The sequence below is a fragment of the Myripristis murdjan genome, chromosome 9 (assembly GCF_902150065.1).
Source record: "Myripristis murdjan chromosome 9, fMyrMur1.1, whole genome shotgun sequence".
NCBI classification, from domain to species: domain Eukaryota; kingdom Metazoa; phylum Chordata; class Actinopteri; order Holocentriformes; family Holocentridae; genus Myripristis; species Myripristis murdjan.
Genome location: NC_043988.1, coordinates 19,936,222 through 19,958,281, shown reverse-complemented (window position 1 = coordinate 19,958,281; position 22,060 = coordinate 19,936,222). Strand labels below are relative to the sequence as shown.

The following is a 22,060-nucleotide window of genomic DNA, read 5'->3' as shown; positions in this document are numbered from 1 at the left end:
CTGTAGTAGGCTAACATACACTATATTACCAAAAGTATTCGCTCACCCATTCAAATGATCAGAATCAGGTGTCCTAATCACTTGGCCTGGCCACAGGTGTATAAAATCAAGCACTCAGGCATGCAGACTGTGAAACAAGACATTTGTGAAAGAATGGGCCGCTCTCAGGAGCTCAGTGAATTCCAGTGTGGAACTGTCATAGGATGCCACCTGTGCAACAAATCCAGTCATGAAATTTCCTCGCTCCTAAATATTCCACAGTCAACTGTCAGCTCTATTATAACAAAATGGAAGCGTTTGGGAACAACAGCAACTCAGCCACGAAGTGGTAGGCCACGTAAAGTGACGGAGAGGGGTCAGCGGATGCTGAAGCGCATAGTGCAAAGAGGTCGCCGACTTTCTGCACAGTCAATTGCTACAGAGCTACAAACTTCATGTGACCTTCAGATTAGCCCAAGTACAGTACGCAGAGAGCTTCATGGAATGGGTTTCCATGGCCGAGCAGCTGCAGCCAAGCCACACATCACCAAGTGCAATGCAAAGCGTCAGATGCAATGGTGTAAAGCATGCCGCCACTGGCCTCTAGAGCAGTGGAGACGCGTTCTCTGGAGTGATGAATCACGCTTTTCCATCTGGCAATCTGATGGACGAGTCTGGGTTTGGAGGTTGCCAGGAGAACGGTACATTTCAGACTGCATTGTGCCGACTGTGAAATTTGGTGGAGGAGGAATTATGGTGTGGGGTTGTTTTTCAGGAGCTGGGCTTGGCCCCTTAGTTCCAGTGAAAGGAACTTTGAATGCTTCAGGATACCAAAACATTTTGGACAATTCCATGCTCCCAACCTTGTGGGAACAGTTTGGAGCGGGCCCCTTCCTCTTCCAACATGACTGTGCACCAGTGCACAAAGCAAGGTCCATAAAGACATGGATGACAGAGTCTGGTGTGGATGAACTTGACTGGCCTGCACAGAGTCCTGATCTGAACCCGACAGAACACCTTTGGGATGAATTAGAGCGGAGACTGAGAGCCAGGCCTTCTCGACCAACATCAGTGTGTGACCTCACCAATGCGCTTTTGGAAGAATGGTCAAAAATTCCTATAAACACTCTCCTCAACCTTGTGGACAGTCTTCCCAGAAGAGTTGAAGCTGTAATAGCTGCAAAAGGTGGACCGACATCATATTGAACTCTATGGGTTAGGAATGGGATGGCACTTCAGTTCATAGTATGAGTAAAGGCAGGTGAGCGAATACTTTTGGTAATATAGTGTAGGTAGTATGGACTAGTTTGAAGTGGGGGGTGGGAGTGGGGCAAAAAAAAAAACAAAACAAAACAAAAACGAACAAACAAACAAAAAAACTATTGTTCAACCTTGAACACATCATAAAGTGCTGAGATTTTTTTTTTTTTGGGCCAGCTGTTGAACTCCATGAAAGCAGCCTTTCCTTGAAGATAAGATGTGAGGAACTTGCAGGGTCAAAGCCTTCTTCCTTCCTTCTTCCAGAGTATTTCTCTGCTGTTTGAGGAAGCTTGGTTATTCTCACTCCCTCAGACAGCTGGGATGAACTCAAAAAAAAAGATACTCATTACAGCAGGAACGTGTAACAGTTCATTATCCATCCACTCTATCCAGAGTATCCAAAAGAAGTAGAAGAGTTAGAAAAAAGAGCATAAAAAAGATAATAAAAAGAACAAGAGAAAAAAAAATATCAAGATGAAGCAGTGAGAACTGGGAACATCATTAGGCTGTGATGAGATGCACTGATACATGGTGCTTTGATGTACTGTGAGAAAACACACAAGGCTGCAATGAGACATCACAATAAGCTGAGGAAATAAATTATGTTTTGATCAGAATGAATGTAATAGTCATTTTACACACCTGGAGCAGAAAAACAGGAGTTGAAGAATGGATTTGATGCCAAATGACTGTATGCATGTGAAATTCTCCTCAGTATCGGATTGAGTCATGCAATCCATTATGGGAAAACAAATTAACAAAGCCTCATATTAATTCTGTCTCACCAAGGACCTGCCCGAGCCTCCTCCTGTTTCCCCTCACCATCTGCTCATTTCCTCCTGCGTCAGTCCTTATCTGCAATATATCAAGGACATGTTCGCTGTAACTCAATGTGCACTGAAGTCAGTTGTTGCTGTCAGCTGGTACAAAGTGTGTGTTCTACCAGAAGAGTATCTGTATCGCTAACACCACGCCGGTTTCCATCAGAGACACACAGTTAAACCCCATCTTGGCTCTCACATCACTTTTCCAACACTGGCGGTGAGATGTAAACTGTTTTTTTTTTTTTTTTTCCTGTGGTGGTGCATTGCTTAGATATTGCTGATGCCATGCAGAAACATTGCATCTCCAGTTAGTTTTTCTTACAGTGTAACTCCTGTAAAATAAATAAATTAATTGATTAATTAATTAAACAAAAAAAACAAACAAAAAAAAAAATCCAATGGTCCTTGGCCCAAGTTGAACCTTTGGGAAAAAAATACTCAAAAATCTTGCTATTTCTTTTTCTTTGTCCTCTCTTTTTATTGTATTATTGTTTTTTGTTGTTGTTTTTTTGTTCGAGTTACAAGGTTTTTCAACTCACAGGCAAGATGTGGTTTATGGTAATCATTTGTAATGTGATCTCTGGTTCTGTAGAACTACTGTGGAGTTACCAAGTCAAACACTTCGTAATAACAGTGAGACCTTGTAGTAGTGGCTGCCACTTTAGGTGACACTCCCATTACACTAAGACTTTATAAAGATTAGGTGGCTGTGCAGAAGTACCAGGAATAGAACAAAATAAAAAACATTCATGCTCTCATGCAAATCAGGATTCTTTAATGGTCATTGATCTATTGCTGTTACAAGGAGGCAGATAATGTTTGCTGATTTTACTTAATTATATCAGTTTGGGTCGGTCACTTCAATGAAGATTGTACTGACGTTATGTGAGAGGAACATATTTGACATGTTAAAGTGCTGAAGTGTGTTTGCAAGACGCAAAAGGACCAAAATACTGCCAAATTTGTCTGTGTTTTTTTTTTATTACACAATATAGTTGATTTATATATATATATATATATATATATATATATATATATATATATATATATATATATATATATATATATTTTTTTTTTTTTTTCCCCCTGAAATCTGGTCTTTCCATTAGTTCAGTTAATTGCAATTCAATCATGCCCGAGTCACATGAATGGGTGTAAGCCATTTCGCAATATAGCATCAATCTATCTGTATCTATATATCAATATATGCTATCTCTATCGCTGTCTTTCACACACACGTGCATACACACGCATACACAAATGCGGCAGCAGCAGCCGTAGCTGCCAGATGCAGGATGGATGTGAAAGGGTTTGTGTTTTGTCAACAGCTCAGCAGCACCTCACATGACCATCAACTGGACTCACATAAGGAGGGAGGGAGGGCAGATAAAGTGGAAGATGAGAAGAGAAAAAGGGCGGGGTTGAAGAAGACAGGGAGGTTGTTTGTGAGAGTGGGAAAGAGAGAGACAGATTCCAAGAAGGGAAAGTGAGAAATACATTTATAGTAGAGAGAAGGAAGGCCAAGGAGTTTAGAGTTTGATTATGAAAGTAGAGTCAGAGATGCAGAAGAGCAGTGGAGATGGGTGAGAGAAAGAGAGAATAAGAGCACGACGAACAGAGAGTGAGAGGTTGGCAGCGTGAGACACAAAGTGCAAGAGCACGAGGGAGTGGGAAGGAGAGAGCAACGGGTGGGAGGGATGGAGAGAGTGAGAGAAAGGGTGGAAAAGGCCAGTGGCCTCTGCTCTGTCCCCTCTGTGCGCTGCTAAACTGCCCACCAGTTCCCCGCAGCTCTGTCACTTCTCGTTTGTTAATCCTCCTCTCTTCTCCCCCTCCTTCTTTTCCTCGCTCCCTTTCTCTCAAATTGGTCAATTGTTAATGTGACCCCTTTAAACCCCACCCTCCCCTCTCCTGCTGTATTGTCAACACATTATCAGTATTTACAATAGAGACATTTGGAAAGGGAACTGAGTGAACACTAATGACTAATAAGTTTATTTAGGGATATTTGCCAAGCGTATTCTTGTAAAGTTTTCTTTGTGAATTAATCATGCGAATGAAAGACTTAAATAACAAATAGCATTAAAACTCACTGAACACTTGTTCTTGTGTTTCTCTGTAGATGAGGAAGGACTACTTTAGACATGACATCAAGTAAAATAATTATAGAGTGTGAAAGGCACATAATGATGTTCCTTATGTGCGAGAGAAGGAAAGATAAGCAAAGAAAGTGGGTGCCTTTTCACTGGCATTGACTAGCTGTTGGCTACAAGACCAACAGCTCATATCAGAGTGCTTTCTTAGTGCATATTCATAGTCATCACATTCATCATGAATGAGTTGAATGAACACAAACCCCTCATCCAGTTCAATGACTTTAGTTTCTTTATTGTACAGCAAAGGAGGCAAAATCAAAGCATTTAGAGCACAAGATCAGAGTATAATTGGGATTCTATGTTCTCTTTTGCACAGTAGCCATATTTTTGGCTCTTTTTTTGAAGGATATGAGCCTCATCAGAAACTCATTACAATCGATGACACTTGAAGTGGTGATTAGTCTTTGTGAAGACATATTCTTGAAACTCAAACAATACAAGTGCAGTGCTTTGAGCAACATAAAAAAAAAAAAAAAAAAAAAAAAAAAACATTTTTGGTGACAGCGGGACAAAGCGAAGACAGAGAAAGAGCTTTTGTGCAAGCATGTGTGTGCAAGTACATACATGAATTGGTTTATTGTATGTGTTGGAATGTGTGTGTGCTTGCATGCACGTGTGTGTCTGTATCGCTGTCAGTTAGGAAGGTTTAACCATTTAACCCTTTAGGATGTTCTTTGATGTTGTGTGAAAGACAGTTGAGCTCAGATGAAAGGGAAGATACCACACATCATCTGGCTTTAGACTGACAGCGCACAACCACCCTGAAAATACAGAGCACAGTCTGTCCTTCAAAACCCTAATCCATGCTTCATCTGGCTTAAATATTGAGAATGAAATCTGATTTATAAGTTTGAGAAGGACAAAAAAAAGAACAGTCCCAATTTCGGTTTGTAGTGGTGAGGCTGCCCTTTTGTCTACAGATTTTTATCCTCGCTGTGCATGATTTTTCTGTTGTTTCCAGTGAAATCTCAATTTCTGGTTCATCGTTCATACCTGCATCTCTGCGTGTGTGTGACAGTTTTACTATATTTGCCGCTGTGATATATTCTGTGGCCTTTGATTGGACGGGGAACAGAGGTGGCTGGTGATTCATAAAACAAGGACAGAGTGAGGGGAAGTCCATCCACCATGTTGGCTACTTATCACTACTGTTTTGTCTTTATAATTAAAGTAACAGTTTACACGATCTCTTGGCATTCATTTTATTACATTAAACCTCTCCATTGCATTAATCAGACATATCAACACATCTGGTCTTGCTCTTGCTTTTTCCAAACAAGTTCCTCATTTGTTAAAATGTTATGACAAGTAAGAATTCCAGTTTAGATATCTGAAACTGAATTTATAACTAAACACAACATCAATTTGACCAGTCCTAATCATGTCACAGTTAGTAACACTTGCATAACAGATCAGCAACCTTTTTTTATTAGAATGACAATATTTGTTTATCTGTACTTCAACTACGGACATCTGTAAATCAAATTTGACTCATCTGAGGCTAAAATAGCTTGTCGTATCTCAACTTGTAACTCATTCACAGGCACTGGCTCAAAGAGTCTATGGCCTCCTGTTTTATCATTTGATTATTCTTTGGTTGGTAGTCTCTGTTTTGTCATTTACCTGTCACTGCTGTAATTCAAAATATAATCAAAAAGAGGTTCACTTTTACCACAAACACAATTTTTCATACCCTCTGCCCAGACATCATAGAAAATATGACTTTACCTTTCATATTTTTAAGTGTCATGTTTATATTGTTCATGCATGCTCAACTTGAAATTCTGATATTCCCCCCAGTCGCTCCAAGGCAGTATTATGTCCATGTGTTCGGTCCAACACAATCAGCTTTGCATATCTAATTTTATTCAGTATGTATTTTGTATGCACTCTGTGCCATGTTCATTATCCTGTATGATAATCAAAGTAATCTTAACTCAGTGCAAGATACTTTTGGGATGTCTTGTGCAGTATTAACTCTTACATCATGCCAGAGTTGACTGTGAACACTGTTCTGTGGACTGAGGTTTGTGGGACATTTTCTGAGCTTAGTTTGCAGTTTTTTTGGGTGGGCATATGCACAAAAGCCATAGACAGTTTACTTTGGCATTCATGCTTCTCGTTCCCACGAGGACAGTGTGCCTAAATACTCATGGGAATCAGCCACTTCTGCTTAAACAGTATGGCGCAAGTAGGCTATTTCACCATGAGGCCAGTCACCTTTGAAGAGGAAGTGAAAGATAACTGTTTCATACATCACGAGTGCCTGAGCACATTCACAGATGTGTGGGTTAGTTAATACTCAGTCCTTATGTATAGAGAAGCACTGTATCTGTGGAAAATGAAACCGAAGGTGAGAAAGAGGTGGTGAGAGTGAGAGAAAGATAAGTATAGAAGAGTGAGATTATGTGCTAGTAGCATATTGAAGAGAGGAAAGACTTATGCTTATTTTGGACCATCTTGGCTTGCAGCTGTGAAGCATCTGGTCTCAATGATCATGCCGGAATGAATGAAAATCTCAAAAGCCATGAAAGAAAGACACTTCCGTGATCCTTTTTTTCCCCCCTTTTGCTCAAGTGACAAACAGGTGCCCTTTTGAAATAGGATAACTGCGGAATACTAAAACAGCTTCATTACAGTTCTTGGAAGCTGTTTCAGCTGCAGGGGGAGAAGGATCTGCAGTGAATGGTGAATTTGTTTCATGGCATCAGGTGTTCAAGGACAAAACTTTTTTTAAATTTCATTTCATTTTTCTCAGTGTTGCATGTTTTTATTTTTCAAATTTGCTCTTCTGATCAGGTGTCTCTTTTTTTTTTTTTTAATGTTCTTTAACACATAATGTTTCCATTAGCGGTCTCTCTTACTGCCAATTTTACAATGAGCTCAAGGCAAAATCTGTTTTCCTGTCATTGTATTATCTTTTTGGGAAAATCTTTTAGTTCTTTTTTTCCTTGCTTAATTCAAAGTGTCATTTTAAGTTGTGTACATATAGGTAATGTTACATATGATGTCTTCTTTCTGACATATAACATATTTGTCTTCATCTTTATATGTTATGTCAACCTACCCAGCTATGTTAGGGCCAATTTTTTGCCATTTTGTGGTGCAAACATTTTAACATGTGTGACCTCTAAACATGGCAACGCTGACTCTATAGTCTGTTTAACAAATATGTTTAAAATATTCAGCAGAAATGTCAGATCTTTATCTGTTGCAAATGGGGGAAGCAGTTCAATTAGAGAAGGATTTTTAAGCTGTGAGAGAACAGATTTGGACTGTTCAAATGTGGCTGCAACTCAATATCACAAAACAGCGTTGTAATACTTATCACATCCAGTGTATCAGGGTGTCTGCAATGATTTCAACTTGTTTTTGTGTCTCCTTCCTTGCTGTTGTTCTTCTAACAGGTTTTGACTTCTGTCTGCCTCTGAGCTAAAATATAGACTGTGTTCAAACAGCTACACATACCCAACTATTTTGCACTGAATTTAGTTTTCTTTTCCTCTCTGTTTCTTTTAGCTAATATATTGGACAGTATGTTGCTGAGAGCATCCAGCAAAGCAGCAGTGGAGAGTGGGAAGGAGGCGAGTGGCAGCACAGCTCCGGCTCTGTCCTCCGAAAGGCTGCTGTGGTGCCACTGCTATCACCATTGTCCCGAAGATTCGACCAATAATACATGCAGGTATAGGACAAGTGTACAACAAACACATCTCTCTCTCTCCCTCTCTCTCTCTCTCTCTCTCTCTCTCTCACACACACACACACACACACACACACACACACACACACACACACACACACACACACACACACACACACACACAGTACTGTTGTGCTCTTGCTGTTAACATCTGTCCAGAAGTCTGCAGCACCAATAGATACCATTGTAGCTCTGGTTAGGCTGGACACATGTGCATTTGCATGTTCATTTATGCATGCACGCATCCATTAACACACACCTGCGCATGTGAATATGCACTCAAAGACAGTTTGATGATGTTACCCTGCAATACGAGTACTGCTGCTGGTGGGTACAATAATTATGAAGGGCTATTAGTTTAAAATGATTATGTTGGTGCTGCTGATGATGATAATGATGACAACAATAATGAGGATCCGTCCTGGTTGCTAAGGTTGCTATGTCATGTTTTCCAGGACGGATGGCTACTGTTTTACCATGGTGGAGGAGGAGGAAGGAGGGGTACCTGTCCTGACTGCAGGTTGCCTTGGCCTGGTTGGATCAGAGTTTCAGTGCAGGGTGAGTTGATTCGTGTTTTATCTTGATTACATTACAACATTACCTCCTAAGGGGGAAAAATCTTTCTTATGCCCTCCTCTTTTGGGTGTGCAATCACAGTATAATTATTTTTTACAACTGTATTTAGGTCAGGTTCATCACTGAATGAGGGAGAAAAACTCAAAAATCACTTTGTAATGGGATCTGGATTAAGGTGCTTGTGTTTAAATTTAAGTGAAGGCCCTTTGGACTCATTCCACACTGTTGCCAGTAGAGTCATAACTGCAGCTATTGTAGTTTTAGGTTTGTCACAGATTTAAATTAATCAGTAACTGGATTTTTGAAATATGAAAAAAAAAAAAAAAACACAAATGAAAAAACAACAACAACAACAAAAAAAAACATGTTTCTGTCTTCCAGGACACGTGGAACTCGCGTCAAAGAAGATCACTTGAATGCTGTACAGACCAGGATTACTGTAACAGAGACCTGTATCCCACACTACCACCACTCAAACCACCTAGTAAGTCTATCTATCTATCTATCTATCTATCTATCTATCTATCTACTCTACAAAGACTTAAAAGAGCCTTTTGTTCTCTAGTCAGTAGGAGACAGTGACAGTGAGGCAGTGACAATGACACAGACGGGGCAAAAAAGGTGTGACTGATGGTGTTACAGTGCACAGGATTCAGAGATAGAGATATCATGACATTGTCAGAGAGTCAGAAATGGATAAAGTGGTGGAGACGGTGGGAGTTACTGCCAGGCTGTCCTGGACCGGAGCTTGCCAAGGCTGTCGTCTGTCAAGAGAATATAAAGGTCTCCGCTGTATACAGCAGTGTACTGTGTGTGTGCGCTTTTTGTGTCTTTTTGTGTGTTTGAGACACAGTAAGCCTAGATTCCCAGGGAAATCACATGCCCCAGCAGACACTGGGGGCAGAGTCATCAATCTGAAACCCTATCATAGAGGATCAGGAAGAGAATTCATCGACTAGTCTCAGGGCTTCCTCTCGCTGTTGACTCGGGTCTTAGGGGGAAAGGACTGTGTGCCAGAAGAAAATGAAATATTGATGAGTGAAATATGATTTGCACTTGATTTACTTTACATCGGTTCCTTCGAATGTCTTGTAAGGTTGACTGATTTCTTGGTATTATTTTCTGTCTTTTCTTCCCCTTTCCCTGTTTTTTTTTTTTTTTTTTTTTTTTTTTTTTAACTTTCATGTCATGAGTTTTAAGTTAAGTTTAGTTTTTTTCCCCCTTAGTTTCTGGTTGAAATCTTTTTGAGAAGATGATCCCATTCATTTTTCATGGGGATTTCCCACATGTATCAGATTATTGTGAATTAAAGTAATGAAAGTGAAAAGGGGGCAAGTTAAATGTGATTTGTGCTTTGCCACATTGCAATCTTCTGTAAGTGTGGCTCATTTGCTGACATTGTTGTGTGTTTCTCCTCCCCTACTTTTCCCTTCTACCACAATCCTTTCTTTCTTTCTTTCTTTCTTTCTTTCTTTCTTTCTTTCTTCCATTCTTTCACCCCTGTTCGCCTTTCTTACTCACCTACATTCCTCTGTCTACCTCTTCACCCCCCCCTTCAGACTATGTAGATGGAAACATCCACCATATGGCCTTGTTGATCTCAGTGACTGTCTGCAGCATCATACTTGCTCTCATTATTGTCTTTTGCTACTTCAGGTAGGCCATCATACTCTTTTAAATGTGAGGTGTAACTGTACTGCTTTGTATGTTCTGTGAAGGAAACAATCAACGTCATGACTGAAAAAAAAAATGTGGTCATGTACATGTAAATACACACACACACATACATCTTGGTTTGTCCTCAGCTACCTTATTAATGGATATCTAATCAAATTAAATGTATACAGCCTCAGTGATTATTTATAGTAATTGTGATAATAATCATTAGTACATATTTGCAGTCAGTCTCAGCAGGTGCATCCTAAGGTGTCTTTACTGATCCCCTTTCCTCTGCTGTGCTGTGACAGGTACAAGCGCCAGGAGTCCCGTCCGCGCTACAGTATAGGTCTGGAGCAGGATGAGACCTACATTCCCCCTGGAGAATCCCTCAAGGACCTCATAGAGCAGTCTCAAAGCTCTGGCTCAGGCTCAGGCCTCCCTCTACTGGTGAGATGCACACACTGCAGCTTTTAATGCCCGTTCAGTTCAAAAAGGATCTACAACAGGGGCTCTCAAAGCTTTTCATTACTAGGGGACACCAAATATGCACAAATTAGGCTGCAAACAGGCCTGGTAAGAGTTTGGACGAGGGGCATTCACATTGGGAGATTTTTGTTGTTGTTAAGTTAACATTGAATTGTTTAACTGTTGACTCTGTACATGGGAAGATGACAGTGAAGAGTGAAACATGCAGTATGATAAGAAATGTCATTCTTATAGCTGCTCTATTTCGAATAACTTCCAGTAAAGTAAATTATAGTGAAAATAATTCTTTCTGCATTTTGCCGAGGACCCCATAGATCCACCTGAATGACCCGCTGGGGACACCACACCTCAGTTTTAGAAGCAGTGATCTAAAATAAGAGAATAGAAATATTCTGAGTCTCAATGATGCATACGATCAACACCTCTTGATTTGAATCAGCTTGCAAATATTTCCAGCTCTTGCAACACATTTTCTCATGCAAACATTTTGAACATATTGCACAATTTAGTCATTTTAAATGCTGAAAAAATGTTTTAATTGTTTTTAGCCTCTCATTATTTGTTTGTTTGCTTTTATCTTCCTGCAGCTAAAGCTACAGGAACATCATTTTCTCTGTTATCTTTCCAGCCTCTTACCCTCCTTGTTGTCCCTCCTCAGGTCCAGAGAACCATTGCCAAGCAGATCCAGATGGTGAAGCAGATAGGCAAGGGGAGGTATGGAGAGGTGTGGATGGGGAGGTGGAGGGGAGAAAAAGTGGCTGTCAAAGTCTTCTTCACAACTGAGGAGGCCAGCTGGTTCAGAGAGACTGAGATCTATCAGACTGTCCTAATGAGACACGAGAACATACTGGGTAAGGCTGCTGTCTCTCTTTGTTTCTTTGTTTCTGTTGTTACTTGTATCGTCTCCCCGTCTCCCTCTGCCGTGCTCCTTCTACCACTCCTGCCCTTCTCGTTTCTGATGTCTGTGGTTTCTGATGTCTGCGGTGTCTCCTTCTGTTTGTCTGTCTGCTTCTCTCTGCCTCTGTCTGTCTCTGGCTCACTTTCTCTCTCTGTCTCCCTGCCTCCTTAAATCAATACTGTTTGTGCTCCATCACAATATCATCTCTAGAGTTGCACTGGTAAACAGAAATATTTGGATTCATATGTAGCTGTATATGTCTCTTGCACTTACCTAAATTTTGTAGAAGCTGTCATCAGAGGAACAACTTCCCTTCTCCCTACAGTACTGATCTCAGACTGATTGTCTTTTTCTCACTACCTAGCCACCTTTCATACCATGCCATACCTTTCATCCAGCTTGGTCTGATCAATGGATGCATGTGTGGATAGTTGATTGGGTGTGTGGATAATAGAATTAATGGTTATGACATATGTCCTAGATTTAAACCAAAGACATCAATGAAAGCACCTCTGCGGCCCAGTGCTTACTAATCATAGGCTACCATGAAAAGTGCTTTCACTGCTACATCAAGACTCCCAGCTCTAATAAATATCTTCTCTCTCCAACCTCCCTTCATTCACCCCTTCCTCACTCCTCTCACAGGTTTCATAGCTGCAGATATCAAAGGAACTGGCTCCTGGACGCAGCTCTATCTGATCACTGACTACCATGAAAACGGCTCTTTGTACGACTACCTCAAATCCACCACCCTAGACAATAAAGCCATGCTGCGACTGGCCTACTCCTCTGTATCGGGCCTTTGTCACCTCCACACGGAGATCTTTGGCACCCAGGGCAAACCTGCCATCGCTCACAGGGATCTGAAGAGTAAGAACATACTGGTGAAACGAAATGGGACATGCTGTATAGCAGACCTGGGGCTGGCGGTCAAGTTCATTAGGTGAGTGTGTAGGGGGTGTGTTTGTGCATAGAATTTATTAACATACCAAAATACACCTCAGTTATCATTCGAGAGTGTTCTCTTCAACTGAGTGGATTTAGCTTCCTGGTTTGCTCATGGAATGGAGCCCATTGTTCTTGATTAAATCTGTAATTTCCCTTTAAATTATATATTTTATCCCTCACTTTGCAGCGACACCAATGAGGTAGACATCCCTCCCAACACCAGAGTGGGTACCAAGCGCTACATGCCTCCAGAGGTTCTGGACGAGACGTTGAACAGAAGCCATTTCCAGTCCTACATCATGGCCGACATGTATAGCTTCGGGCTCATCCTGTGGGAGATTGCTCGGCGTTGTATCTCAGGAGGTACAGAACTATATATACAGATATTTTTCCTGTAGCTTTTTTTCTAACCTACATTTCTGATGCAAACCAAATCTGTTGCAAAGTCATATTCTCTCAGATAAAGAAATCTTTATTTTCTCAATACTCTTGAAATATAGATGCAAAACACTGCGTTCATGGGATTGTGGGCTAGTATGAAGGAATATGTTAAAAATCTGGAATTCATTCACTAACAAGGCATGAGTAAAAAACTATATTTATTTGTTGTAGGTATCCTTGAAGAGTACCAGCTGCCATACCATGACTTGGTCCCAACAGACCCTTCATATGAAGACATGAGAGAGGTGGTCTGCATCAAGAGACTACGGCCATCGTTCCCTAATCGATGGACCAGTGACGAGGTAAAGTATGCACGTGCGCGCGCGCGTACACACACACACACGCACACTCACTGATAACTTGTTAACATTACATCTATGTCTCTCCAGTGTTTGAGACAGATGGGGAAGCTCATGACAGAATGCTGGGCCCACAATCCAGCCTCCAGGCTCACAGCACTACGGGTTAAAAAGACTCTCGCCAAGATGTCAGAATCACAAGATATCAAACTGTGACGTGGTGCTGCCAGCTGTGTGCTCACATGCACTGAGGGGGTCCTATCAATCTCACACATACTGGCTCCGGTCCAGGCCACAAAATCCTTTGCTCCATGGGAAAAGGAAGTGGGACAGGAAGCAAGAAGACCACCAGAAGATCACAGGATGGCAATCTTGGGAGTCCAGATACCTAGAGGCCTGCAACCCAAGTCCCCCTCAAAAATGATTTTGGATTTAAAGAGGACTAACCTGGTTAATTAAAGCTTAAATTAATTGCAAATAAATTAAGATTCAAGGCCTGTGAGAATTCTGTGCATCAGAGAAGAACAAGCAATTTCATTTCATACCAGTGTGAAGACTCTCAAGAAATGTGCTCCTGTTGACATGTTCCAAAGGCCTTGGAAAAAGAGGTTCAGTCTGACTTGGCGCTGTAGCTGCAGAGATACAAAAACAGGCTACTGACCTTAAACCAGTGAGTGGAATACTATATCAATGCTTTCTGTGAAAGCTGCCCTACATGTAGATGAAGGTCTAAATGATAGAATGGGAGGGATGCGCTTAAAAGCTCAATCTCTAATTGCAGCATGACACCTCCTTTCAAAACACTGTCACCCCTACTACTGGCTTTATGTTTTAATTGGATTTAAGACATTTTTTTTTCACTCTCAAACTGATTGCCTTTGGTCGTACGGACTGACAGTATGTGACAGATAAATGTATTTTGAGGCTTTAAATGTTTTGTTTACGTTGGTAATGTTTGTAGACACTGAAAAAAAATATACCTGTATTTTTGAGTTGTGACGGGGTATGAAAGTTGCAAAAGCTTATTTTCCATGTACAAATCAAACTCGTCAAGTATATATGTGAATAATAAAGTTTATATGGCCAAATAAATTCTGAACTGGGGCTCTAAAGGCCTCTATGTTTCCTCGCCCTCCATAGCCTGGAACGTGTGGTAGACATAAAATTTGAGTGAGGAGAGGAGGCAAACCAGAGAGTTAGTGAAGGATAAAAGCGCCATCTGTAGGCACTATACAGCAACTACAACAGGGTAAATCCGCCAAGGCAATCAGAGACTGTCCTACACTAAATACAGTGTTGACCTCCTGCTTAATGATGTAGCGCTCATGGTAATTGAAGGCTCCCTAATTGAGCCTTTACACTTATATTTAGCCAGATCTTTCTCCTCATTATAGGAAAGTGGTCAAGCTGGCGCCATGTGTCAAAGAGGACTAATCAAAAATACGGGGTGACACTTATAAATTGGGGATTGGTGGGTGTTATACTATATCTGTATGTTAGTTAGCTGTTATTAGCTATTGCACCCATGCCTTTATGATAAGATTCAACAGTCCAGCAACAGTCTTGTTGAAAATGTGACAAGTCATCCATCTCCAACCCACCGCACCACCAGAATCGTGACGAAAGTAAAGTTATATTCATCATATAAGGTCACCGTTTCTTGGCCACCTATCTGTCATCATGTATGTAAATTAGATTTTGAGCAGATTAACCATACTAAATCAATTACAGCGGTGACATTGAAGTCAAGTGACAGCTGAGTCATAACGTCCATCATCTGGCTCTCGTCAGGCAAATTGCCCTGTGATTCAGCACAGTTTCTCACACAGTAACAGTCAAGTGTTACATTGTCCAGTCAGGCTTCCTGCCTCCATATGAATATTGTCTGTCCAGTTGTATGTGGACATGTCTCATCATCACAGCTGGCAGATTGTCTTCCACTCTGCCGTCACATAGATAACAGTTGTGCAACATTGTCACATATCCCTTATTATAGTTGTGACTCTGTGATGAACACTGTACTGAGCAACGTATGTTACATTTTGTGAAAGAAATTTGCCTCAGTGAGCACCAGGCTGCTCATTTTTATCTTTGATAGTCCTTTTGTAAAGCCCATGATAAACTTTCCTTCAGAGGTCAGTGAGCTTCTTTTTTGGTCTCTGCCAATTGAGATAGTGGGTGCTTTGTTACCATGGGAGGTTCAAGTGTAAATGCCCCTCTGTCCTCTCAGGGGTTTGTGCCTTATTTAATCTGTACCTACTGTAGTTGTCTGTGAGAGAAATGGTGTTTTTATTCAGTAAAAGGCTGAACATTCCCCCAATAAAGTGTTTCACTCATCCATGTGGCTGGTGTTCTGTTTGTGGCCGCTGAAATTATGAGGTGAATACTAAGTAGTCATTTGGCAGTGCCCCTTGCTGCTTAGGTATGCTTTCCATATGTTCTCTGCTGCCTTAACAGTGGCACGCCTTCTTACAACCCACCAGTGCTTCTGGATACACACAGAATATTTAAAACCTACACTGCAAGGTACATTTCAATTTGCCATTTTTTAGCCATAATATTCAACTGATTATGTCTGAAACTTCATGACATCCAAAGAATTACATAAACAACATGCGTATAGTCATAGCTTTATAAATCACCTTGCAATCTCTTACAAGGTTCTGACCTCCAATTTGAGAACCATGCACCATACTAAGCATATTATATTTTGAACATTACAGCATGCTTAGCACATTGAAATGACTCACTTGACCTTTCCTCACCAGTGTTACAGGAAAGTAATTGAAATAACCATACAACAGCATCACGCATTTTTCAGCGTTGCTTATAAATATAATTTATTAATTGTCTTAAAAATTCTTTCTTACACTTTGTACAGAAAACAATTAGAGGAGATAAAGAGGCGAGCATTCTGCGAAATTGAGCAAGATTCATGAAGCGTGCCAGAATTAGCTAAAATGGACCAATACTACCCCACACTAATCAAAGAAAATCACCCCTGATAGTAAAATAAAAATGCACTTACAAGCACAGCTCTAGTTATAGACTTCTATCATGATAACCAATGCCAGGTTTGCATAGTAGACACTGCTTTTACAAAAAAAGAAAGAAACTTAAATAAAGACTTTAAACATACAAACTAGTATCTAACTGTACTGCTTTTTTTTCTCTCCATATTCTGAAATTTGCCAAATATAGCTGACAGTACACAACTGTACATACTGTGGATAGAAAATTTTTTACATACTTTGATATCTTAATACACTACTTCCCTTCCCTTCACATCACACTCTGAACACTTGCGTTCTTGAGGCCTACATACGCTCTCCAGGTATAAAAATTCCCTTTTTCAGTCTATTCCTTTAACGTATACCATGCTGGTAAAAAGTAGACCACGGCAAGGATGACATTTTGGATGCAGTTACACAGGAACTGCAAGCATACTTTTTTTCCCTAGCCCCTTGTTTGCTTGCGCACAATTCTTGTAATAGCAGAATTTCTCTGATTACTACAAAAAGTTAAACATTTTACCTTTTATGTCTGTAAATCCTGCCTGCCTGCCTTGAGTAAACTGGAGATGTTGATTATCACATCACATTGTCTGAACAGACACTGTCAAGACCTTTTAGTTCATGTTTTGTTGTGAAACAAAGTGATGACTTGATGTTATTGGCTTTTTTCCTCGCAAAATTTAAACAGCTCTTCCTTTTTGATTCCCCACATCTGACATCAGCAGTTATATCAGTTATATCGATACATTGATAAAAGAGTACATTTGAAAACATACAAAATCTCTCATTTAACCATACACCTTTCTAATTTGGTTAATAAGGCTGTCCAAAATTAAAACGTACATACTCGAAGCCTCCATGTCTACTACATGACTGGTTTTACGCTGATACAAGAGGTCAGATTTTTAACTCGCCCAGTTCTGGCTGTCTAAACAAAGAAAAAGGAAAAAAAAAAATCAATGTCGAAAAATCAATGTTTCAAGGTTTTTCCCTTGTATAGGCAGCCACAAGGAGATGAAATCTGCGTTGGCCAGGTAAAGTTATGACCTTTTGTACCTGCATATAAAACCCAGCCTTTGCCTACTTTGTTTTCTTCATAAAATCTTCCTCGGTATCTCCTCTACATACCTGATGTCAGTTCAGTTTCATATGGCGTCTCTCCATAGATCAGAGCAGAAACAGTCTGTTACACGATGGCATATGACAAAATGATGGCAACATTATACACCGCATCTTCTGCCAGACACTGAATACTCATACAGCTGTCACAAGAAAACATTGGAACTCCAATTTTTAAGTATTTTACATCTTCTTCTTTTTTTTTTCTTTTTTCTTTTTCTTTTTTCTTTTTACCCCACTTAGATTGAATGTTCGTATTCTTCACATTCTGAAAACATTTCATGACCCCAGAGGCCCATGACTCCTTTTCAAAACCCTCTGAAAATAAGGCTGTTTTTTTTTTTTTTCATTCCTGCAAAACTGGCTTGTAGGAGATATGAAGATATGATATTTCCATCAGACAGCAGCATTACACTAACAATTCTCTGTTGACCCCACTCATTGCAAACATATGGATCGTATGAGTTGAACAACCAGCGTTGATTCACAATGTTGTTCTGCAAAACACAAATATGTTACATTTCATTGTACACCGTTAGTTGTTCTCTGGATGTTTTACTTATTGAATGCAACTTTTGCAACAAATGTTGGAATGTTAGATGCTGTTTAGATAAAGGGCAACTAACTGATATGTTACATGTTGTTGTTTTCTCTCCATACAGTCCACACCTATAGGAAACATAAAAAAAGGTAAAATGATAACAAATAACACAATAATGATCACAGAACAAACATATTATGGTAATATAATGCCATTAAGATGAACATGATAATCATGTATTTACAGATTTCAGACGATCGAAATTGTAAATGCTGTTGTTCCTCAAAGGCCACTGGATGGCGCTAGTGACCAACAAAGTCATGGTGGTGATCACAAATTAAATCACATATAAAGGCTCAGGGTAGATAAAACAATATAGGGCCAATACCAACATCCTGTGATGATGGAACACCAAATATATGTATATATAGTTTAAAAATTAAAATATGATTGATAAAATCAGTATATAGGGTACATTTAGCGGTAATGAATGATATCAGCTGTAATTTGATTCACTATCACATAATTACTAGACTACTTTATTTAAAACACTTGTCTTTTCATTTCTAGTTTATCCCTTTTTTGCTTCCTCCCTCTTTTCTCCGAGACTGACCCTGTCAAGAAACAAGCCCTAACTGAGAGCCCAGTCTTTAATGGAGACTCTCTCAGCCAGGACGGGACACTACCCAAACATGTCATCCACACGCAGCCATAGCAGAGGTTCCCATACCCTGCATCTATCCTGTATCAGCGCTGCAGCATTGTCCCAACAACTCCTTTCTGGGGAGGAACAATTCAGCTCCAGCACTGTAGTGAGCATCTTAACAGTGGAACTTCTGCAGTGCGCAATCATGTGCAATCATTTTTGCTTCCTTGCTTTGCAATGGCTTGTGTAAAATCTCTGTTGAAGGAAGTGTAGCTGTAGTGCAAATTGTGTTTTTTTGTTTTGTTTTGTTTTTTGTTTTGTTTTTTTGGTGCATGAGAAATTCGCCTTCTTGATCAAAAGATGAAACTGGAAAACACAGTGATTGCAATGAAGCAAACATATTCTGGAACTCAAATGAGAAATGAGTTTGTATTTTTGCCTCCTGTTTATCAGTTGATCATAACGGCAAATTTCATAAACGCAGAGCAATGCAGCCAATTTCACACTGTTACAACCAATATATCATTGAAAGCAACTAAGAATCTTCACAAAAAAAAAAAAAAATCTTAAAATTAAAATTACTTTACTTCAGGTTATGTATTGATTCTGAGGAACTGGTAAAGTTAGGCCCTTGGCAGAGAGATAGTTCAGTTTATGATCTCCACTTTTTGGCTACGGTGTAGAAACACTATTAAAATTCATCAAAGACATTTGCCTACATCTTAACATTAGATGAGCATGAAGAAATTAATCATCAACTGTGAAGATTTAGTATTTTTTTTCACATTGCATCGCAGCCAGCAAGTGGAAGCTATTCCCTTGGGCTTGTTTCTTGTCAGGGTCCTTGATTGACAGTCAATGTGTAGCAAATTCTGTTAGCAGGAAATGATCCACACATATGGACAGCAGAATACATATAGAGTGTTCCCTAGGAAACGATATAAAGACAACAAACTGTACTGGCAAACACGTACAGCCAAGGCTCACAAGAGAGGAGAGGATCACCTCTTTATCTCCCCTCTCCTCTCTCCGTTTTCCATTCTGCTCCTACTGCTGATTTTTCCATGTTAGCTTCTCTCTATTTTTATTCTCTTACTAAGCTCATCATCTCTCTCACTCATCTTCTTTCCCACTTTTTGCTTCCTTTCTCTCCTTATGTTTCTGCCCTGTTCTGACAGTGGTTTTCAAGGTCAAAACCTGTACGACGCTTTCTTCCTCTCGTTTCTTTCTGTTCACTCTAAAATAATGGCAAGAGAACAACGGTGTTATAATAGACAACGTCTTTTTCCGGCGTGTGTATGTTCTGTTTGTTCCTGATTGACTGTCTTTGTGTGGCAGGTAGGGTTATTTCTTCTTCAGTCACACGTGACACTGTAACAACACACACACACACACACACACACACAAGCTGTTCCAGCAGAATCACTCAAACGCTGTCTTCACGTTCTGTTTATCATGTCAGCATGATTACCATGGTATTTCGCCAGCACTCAATCACCATAGTGACAACTTTTCTTCTCTCATATCAAACTCTTTTGCCCTTGCTGCTGTGTCAACCATATAGAATTCACTTGTCATTGTCCCCAGAGTCTGTCATTGTCATGGTAACCATGTTTCTTTGTCAGTGTTCCGTTGTCATGGAGGTGAGGTTGCCATCATGGCGGCCCATCTCTTCCAGCACAGCGGCCAGTTCGTTGAGGTCTCCATCAGGGAAGTGCTGCGCTTCCCAAAGATCCAGGATCACTCCTGTCGGACTGGACTTGGTGGCAAAGTAGTTCAGGTACCTGGAAAACAAAAGAAGCGCAGAGATATGGTAAATGATGTATGAGCACCTCTGTTAAATGGGATATCCATTTTCTGAACACTGTGTTTAGAAAATTTGAAACAGACTCTCTCTCTGTACTCAATATACGCTATAATCCTTAGTTTGAAGTTTATTGGGCTTATTATTCTCTTTAAGTTACTATAAAAAGTTCTTAAAATGACCCCTCTTTGATTTTTGTGGACTTTTTTCATACTAAACGTACCTGAGATTTATGGTCTGAAATCTACCCCTGAAACACTCGTTTCCTGTCTTTTTTACTTTATAATGGAAAAGGTGGAAAGTGCACCACTTGTACTTTCCCAACAGGGGGCTAGCAATTTGTCTGAGTGTTGTGATGGAGAGTCGACTAACTTTTCCCTTGAAATCCCATTTGAAATGTATTCAAAGTACCTGAGATCTGACAGCATGAAAAGAAAGAATGAAAAAGGAACAACTTTTCAAAGAAACCTCAAAGAGTATGTGTAGAGAAAGAGTAAGTCCTGAATATGATGAATACGATAGTAAATGTTATGACTGACGGAATTTATTCCAAATGAAAACGATGACTGAACATATATTATTTAAAATACTGGAATTATATGCCAACTTTATATAAAGAGATTACTCTGATTACTCTAGATTTAAGTCAAAAAAAAAAAAAAAAAAAAAAAAATCCAGGATAAATACATCTTGAAATCCTGCTGTAGACTATACACTTGCAGTGAGGAGATTATTCTGCCTAGATTTAAGGCAAAGAAAATACCAACAAAAATCAAGGATAAATGCCTTTTGGAATCTTGTAGAAAAAAATACTATCAAGTCAGCAGGGAGAGCAGTTTTTATAGAGAGTATAAATACTAAAGCTGCTGAGTGTCAAGTACTGTACACAATGGTTACAGAGGAACAGAAAAAAGTGCCACTTTGAAACTGTGAGAAAATCAGATTTTTTCCTTTTGAGCAGAGAAGCCATCACATTTGGGTCCCATGAGGTTAAAAATATGATTTTGTGCTCCTTTGTAAATCCTCTGATTGCGTACTGCTGGCACACTCTGGTATTGTTTAAACATAATAATAGAGATGTACAACACTCCGCTCCTTCTCTGTGTCTCTCTTATCCCACTACTTTTCTTTCTTTATTATGATTTTCTCTCCATAAGCCTTACCCATCTTGCTTCCTCAAAACAGCTAATAAGGATATCTTTCTTTCTTTCTTTCTTTCTTTCTTTCTTTCTTTTCTCTTTTGTATTTTTTCTCTTAGACGCTATCTCTGTAGTGTGCGATAAGGGTTACTCTGCTGAGAAGTGAACTCAATAGCTGAGATCCACCTCTGCGTTTTCTTCATTTTGTGTGTGTGTGTGTGTGTGTTTGTGTGTGTATGTGTGTGACTGTGCATGCATTTGCACATCTCTAACCAGATATCAGCGAATAGTGAAGCTAACAGGCTGAGAGAGGGTTATCTATCATGTCCTTTACCACTCCCTTCTATACAATGCGAAAAGTGTGTAATTGTGTATGTGAGCTGTGAGGCTGTAAGACTGAGAGAGACTGGGTCTCCATTAGCTGCTGTCAGTCAGATGGTGGGGTCAGTCTGTCAGTACCAAAACATCTCAATAAACCCCGTGTGCACATAGAGCATAATGCAAACACACAGTGTTTGCATTATGCCACTTGACATGGTTGAAACAGTGGGTTTCAAAGTAGGGATTCCTGCAG

The 22,060-nt window shown here is 39.9% G+C and overlaps 2 protein-coding genes across 3 annotated transcripts in view; one reads left to right on the top strand and one right to left on the bottom strand.

Annotated features, from left to right (window-relative positions):
* bmpr1ba (bone morphogenetic protein receptor, type IBa) overlaps positions 1 to 15,561 on the top strand; it is an 88,890-nt gene extending 73,329 nt beyond the window's left edge. For both annotated transcript variants that reach the window (XM_030059844.1, XM_030059843.1), the window contains 10 exons: positions 7,736 to 7,898; positions 8,372 to 8,474; positions 8,874 to 8,976; positions 10,052 to 10,148; positions 10,460 to 10,598; positions 11,296 to 11,488; positions 12,181 to 12,478; positions 12,671 to 12,846; positions 13,096 to 13,226; positions 13,314 to 15,561. In XM_030059844.1, coding sequence (XP_029915704.1) covers positions 7,753 to 7,898; positions 8,372 to 8,474; positions 8,874 to 8,976; positions 10,052 to 10,148; positions 10,460 to 10,598; positions 11,296 to 11,488; positions 12,181 to 12,478; positions 12,671 to 12,846; positions 13,096 to 13,226; positions 13,314 to 13,439 — 1,512 coding nt within the window. In that variant the 5' untranslated portion in view covers positions 7,736 to 7,752 and the 3' untranslated portion in view covers positions 13,440 to 15,561. The remainder of the gene's footprint in view (positions 1 to 7,735; positions 7,899 to 8,371; positions 8,475 to 8,873; positions 8,977 to 10,051; positions 10,149 to 10,459; positions 10,599 to 11,295; positions 11,489 to 12,180; positions 12,479 to 12,670; positions 12,847 to 13,095; positions 13,227 to 13,313) is intronic.
* Positions 15,562 to 17,689: 2,128 nt separating this feature from the next.
* Positions 17,690 to 22,060, bottom strand: part of unc5ca (unc-5 netrin receptor Ca) — a 239,398-nt gene continuing 235,027 nt past the window's right edge. Inside the window, exon 18 of the mRNA XM_030060679.1 lies at positions 17,690 to 20,327. Coding sequence (XP_029916539.1) covers positions 20,165 to 20,327 — 163 coding nt within the window. The 3' untranslated portion in view covers positions 17,690 to 20,164. The remainder of the gene's footprint in view (positions 20,328 to 22,060) is intronic.